Source organism: Engraulis encrasicolus, chromosome 18 (assembly GCF_034702125.1).
Source record: "Engraulis encrasicolus isolate BLACKSEA-1 chromosome 18, IST_EnEncr_1.0, whole genome shotgun sequence".
Lineage (NCBI taxonomy): Eukaryota > Metazoa > Chordata > Actinopteri > Clupeiformes > Engraulidae > Engraulis > Engraulis encrasicolus.
Genome location: NC_085874.1, coordinates 44885255 through 44890254, shown reverse-complemented (window position 1 = coordinate 44890254; position 5000 = coordinate 44885255). Strand labels below are relative to the sequence as shown.

The following is a 5000-nucleotide window of genomic DNA, read 5'->3' as shown; positions in this document are numbered from 1 at the left end:
GTTTGCCTGAAGGAACAGCACCATGAAAAGTGGATAGATTGACCTATAGATTGTGTACATGTTTTACATGAGGACAGACAGAGAGACAGCAGGCAGCAGGAATTGACAGCAGCAGGAATTGAGAAGTGGGTCTCTGCTGTAGTTCTAGTCTGGTGTTTTTTGAGACAGTGTACTTGACAGGACAGTAGAGTAATCGCAACTCCTTTTGACTAAGGTGATCTGTATTTCTTGAGAGTATTCACAGACTACACTGACTTGCCTTGAAGTACAGATCCAGGGGCAGTCGAGCTCTTATGATGTCTTCAGGCAGACCAGAATGTTGCTGGTGGCCGTTACAACTACAACTAGCCTGGTCCTGACCATAACACTACCATTTCATTTCGTATTCATGGTCTGGAGCTTGTGTGATCTGACGCGATTGCAGGAAGCGGGAAGTTTGCACTCAGTTATGGTTTGAAATGATTGGACAGCTCTCACCCAATCGCCGACAGTTACTCAACAACAACATAGAGCAGACCAGAGCCATTGGCGTAGACGTTTAGACAGGGGAGGGGGGCGGTGTTGCGCGGCCAAATCCTACCGCTGCAAACACTCCAAAAGGGGGACCCTTGTTATCCGGATGAACCTGCTGACGTTTACATTGTCATCATGGATTGTAGAGAAAAAACAAACATTTTTGGTTCTCATTGCAAACAAATTGTCGCTCACAATTTCAGTGTGAACACATCAGTCGGTTTGAGAATAGTCGAGGAACTGGTAGCCGGCACAGTTCTCATTGCCTGAACATGCTCTCAGGGATTTTTAAGATTTTAGATATGTTCTTTAAGGGAGACAGACAGGCTGTGTTATTGGCAACAAGGCTATATTTACAGGCGGTCTGCTCTCCCAGATTTCTGATTGAAAAAAAAAAATGGCACCACTGCTTGTTTACTCTTGGCCTCCCGCCATTTTGTCTCAGGGCCTTTCTCCAGGACTTGTCATCCATGAGTCATCGTGTAGAGCAGTGGTTCCCAAACTTTTTCTGCGGGGACCCCCTTTTGGACACACACACCCACCATAGTCTTAGGCATTTTTTTTTACCATTAATATAGCTAGATGTTCCATCAATGGTTTGTCCGCTAATATGGCTAGAAATCCACCAGACAGCAAATACTGTGCATCTATTAACCATACAAGAGAATACAAGTCCCCTGCGTCCGCGACCCCCCTTCAGTACGTCCGCGACCCCCCTGGGGGTCCCGACCCCCAGTTTGGGAACCACTGGTGTAGAGCTTGAGTGTAGGCTTCAGATTTATTAAAATTAGACATGGTTGATAGGGAAGATATGTATTCGGAAACACAAAAAAAAAACATTTAAGAAGACACAAATCATTTAGGAAAGCACTCGGCAGGATTTCTTACCTCATAATGTTACAATGTCGTTGAGAAGATTTAACTACCATAGCACTTCACAACTATGACATCACACAGGGTCTTTAGTAATGCATTACCATTTGATCCTTGCCATTCTGGTAAGAGCAAATCCATAACAGAGACCATGTCTTAACGGGTTATGTTAATTAATCACATCACAAAACAGCCAATTCCTCAATGAGTACATTTCCAAGCGATCGATAACACCTACCGATAACCGCCGATAACTCTCTCTGCATCGGCCACAGAGGAAATCTTCACCAACAGCTGCAGAACGGACATTGATGAAAACAACTTGCCATTAGCAAATATGACTTGGTGTAACACCAATTGCTAATTAACTCTTTATATACTGTACAGATACAGTACATTTCTTTGCCTTATTTAAGTCCTGTAGGCATGTCCATCCTTGCAGGGACGCTGACATCTTTGGCAGGGCCCAGGACAAAGTCATCTGAAAGGGCCCCTCAGCCCAATAGATGCAATGTAATGGACCCAATTCAGGACTCCCTCTCTCCCTAGGCCCCCGGACAGCGGCTGGTGTGTTCTACTCGGCCTTTCACATTGACAGCGTCGGCGTGCGCGGCCAGTTTTGTTCAAAATCCCCCCATGCTCACAGCCGCTACTTTGCCATTCATTTTGAATGGGACACTCACAGCCAATTCGCTACTTTGCCATTCATTTTGAATGGGACATTCATTTTGAATGGGACACATTTTGAATGGGACAAATGCAGCGCGGATCGGAGCCCTCTCCCGCACTGCTACCGCCTGACTACCGCCGGTTGGTGTGTAAGGACAAAACTGTTTTCAAGTATTTTCGCCACCGCCGGTGAAAATCGCTTCCATCCGGGACACTTCACCGCTCTAGTGTGAATTAGGCCTAAAACTTTGACCTTTATGTTGCATTCACACCAACGGCGCGGACGTCCACTTCACGTGTCCGTTATCAGTTCGAACCGGTTAGAATACATGAAAACAGATCATGCCTTGCACACAGGAGCGCGGTGTAAGCACGGCGCATTTCCGTCCCGACCGGACATGTCTGCATTGCTCCTTGAAAAAAGAACTGGAGTCTATTTTCCTGCACGGACGTCCGCGTTCAATGGGCGGCTTCCATTGAAAATGAACGGCTGCTGCCCGCGGGTAGAATGTGTAAGTGGACTGTGCAGTGTGAAAGGCAGCCCACGAACCTCTCGGACTCGCACTGCTCCCGGAGACGTTAAGTGAACGTGAACACCTTGGTGTGCATGTATACCGTTACCCTGTTTTTGACCGTTTGTTTCTGTGTGTGTGTGTGTGTGTGTGTGTGTGTGCGTGCGTGTGTGTGTGTGTGTTTCTGTGTGCGTGTGTGTGCGTGTGCGTGTGCGTGTGCGTGCGTGCGCGCGTGTGTGTGTGTGTGCGTGCATGCGCGTGTGTGTGTGTGTGTGTGTGTGTGTCTGTGTGTGCATGCGTGCGTGCGTGTGTGTGCGTGTGTGTGTTTCTCCGGTAGGCACATTCATCTCTGCGTTCACGGTGCTGTGTGGGGCCAGGACGGACCTGCCGGAGCGCCACATGTGCTGTGTCTTCTGGCTGAACATCGCGGCGGCTCTCATCCAGATCCTCACCGCCGTCGTCATGGTGGGCTGGATCATGAGCATCTTCTGGGGCATGGACATGGTCATACTGGCCAGTACGTACTGTATACACACACACACACACACACACACACACACACACACACACACACACACACACACACACACACACACAGTCGCTGTAGCATCTTTTTTTTTAAAGAAATTACAAAAGGACCTGAAATTAAATCAGATATAAACAATTTCAATGTAATGCCAGATCCATCCATGAAGATAATGCATTCAAATGCATATGTACTGTGCTCCCATCTACATTAGGCACTACATACAGCATCATACAGTACAGTGCTCCGCGCCAGAGGGCAGCTTTCCAAAACCGCAAATGGTTATGTCAATACGCCTCATTAGCCAGAGCAGAAAACAAACATGAAAACATGCACACACAAAAAAAGATGCACAATTTGCGTAGTGTGTTGTGCGCGCATTGGTGTGTTACTGTACAGAATCGGCTTTGACATTGACATTTGACCCACGCACGCACGCTCACATGCACGCATGCACGCTCGCACACGCACACACACACACACAGACACACACACACACACACACACACACACACACACACACACACACACACACACACTTACACAGCTACACACACGTGGCCTTGACTTCCATCAGATGCACCCGCAAACAGAACAGGGACATGAAAGGCGTGCGCGAGGGCGGCGTTTCATCCAGACTAACTCAAAGCCAGAGCCAGGGCCAGGCAGCCACAAGGGGAGAGTTGCGCCAAACGAGCCCAACGCCAACACGTACTGTCAGGGAAGCCGACAAACAAAGGGGGGGCAAAGGGTTCAGTTGTCCCGGGCCCCAGGGAGAGAGGCGGCTCAGAATTGGGTTCTCATTACATTGTATATATAAACTTTATTACAGGCTCAGGGCCCACATTGGACACATTACAATACACTCATCAACAATACAATAAAAAAATACACATGCAATAAAAGGAAGCTAGTGGAGGCATTCATGCCAGTGTTCCCAGATAGTAGACATATATCTTACAGAGCTACGACTTGGGTCAACCAATTGAGTGATAAGCTCATTTTTTGCACAATCAAGCCTGCTCATGAACTTAAAGGTAAGATTTCTTAACAGTGCCATAAAAGTAGTTAGACCAAATTTGCAGAATAACCCACTTGCTCTAGTACTCCTTGGTTTCTTTAGGAGGATCCTGAGACAATCACTGTAAGCCACCTTCAGTTTCAGTAGACTCTCCTTCTTGTATCTGATCCAGAGAGGAGCTGTATAAAGAGGGGAGCAGTAAGTTCTAAACAGGTATGTACTGGCTGGGGGCCCCCAATTCAGATTACTTTTTTCCTGGGCCCAGCCAAAGCTGTCAGCGTCCCTGCGTACTGTACCTCAGCTGTGTAGTCCATGCAGGACCGCCGCTAACAGGTTTTGGCCGGGCCCAGGAGAAAAGCCATCTATGAGCAGGGTTGGGCTGGGGAGAAATAGGGCCCGGGCACTTTTGGCTTAAAGGGGACCTTTATAATTAGCCGCACAGAATTGACTCACTGTTGGGCCCTGATCCCTTGTGAGTCCCTATTTTCATGAATGTGAAAAACAGGGTTTTTTTTACATTTATGAAAATAGGGGCCCACGAGGGTGTGGGGCCCACCGGGAAATGCCCGCTATGCCAGATGGCCAGTCCAGCCCTGTCCAAAAAGCCCCTCATCCAATACATACAATGTAATGAGAAGCCGATTATGCCCCCCCCTCCCTCTCCTGTCCCTGGGCCTGGGACAACTGACCCCTTTGTCCCCCACCCCATAACCCCCCTAATCCCCCCCAACCCCCCACCTAAGTCCGTGGGCGTCCGCAACATGCACAAGGGACATTTTCCTTGTCTCTCTCTGATGCTGAGAAGACGCCCACCACCCACCACCTCGCCTCTCCTCCCTTTGCCTCTCCTTGCCTCGCCGATCCTCCCCTCCCCTCTTCTACCCTC

The 5000-nt window shown here is 48.6% G+C and overlaps 1 protein-coding gene across 1 annotated transcript in view; it reads left to right on the top strand.

Moving 5' to 3' along the window:
* The window catches only part of stum (stum, mechanosensory transduction mediator homolog), a 46992-nt gene that overhangs the window by 23284 nt on the left and 18708 nt on the right, over positions 1–5000 (top strand). Inside the window, exon 2 of the mRNA XM_063222550.1 lies at positions 2905–3084. Coding sequence (XP_063078620.1) covers positions 2905–3084 — 180 coding nt within the window. The remainder of the gene's footprint in view (positions 1–2904; positions 3085–5000) is intronic.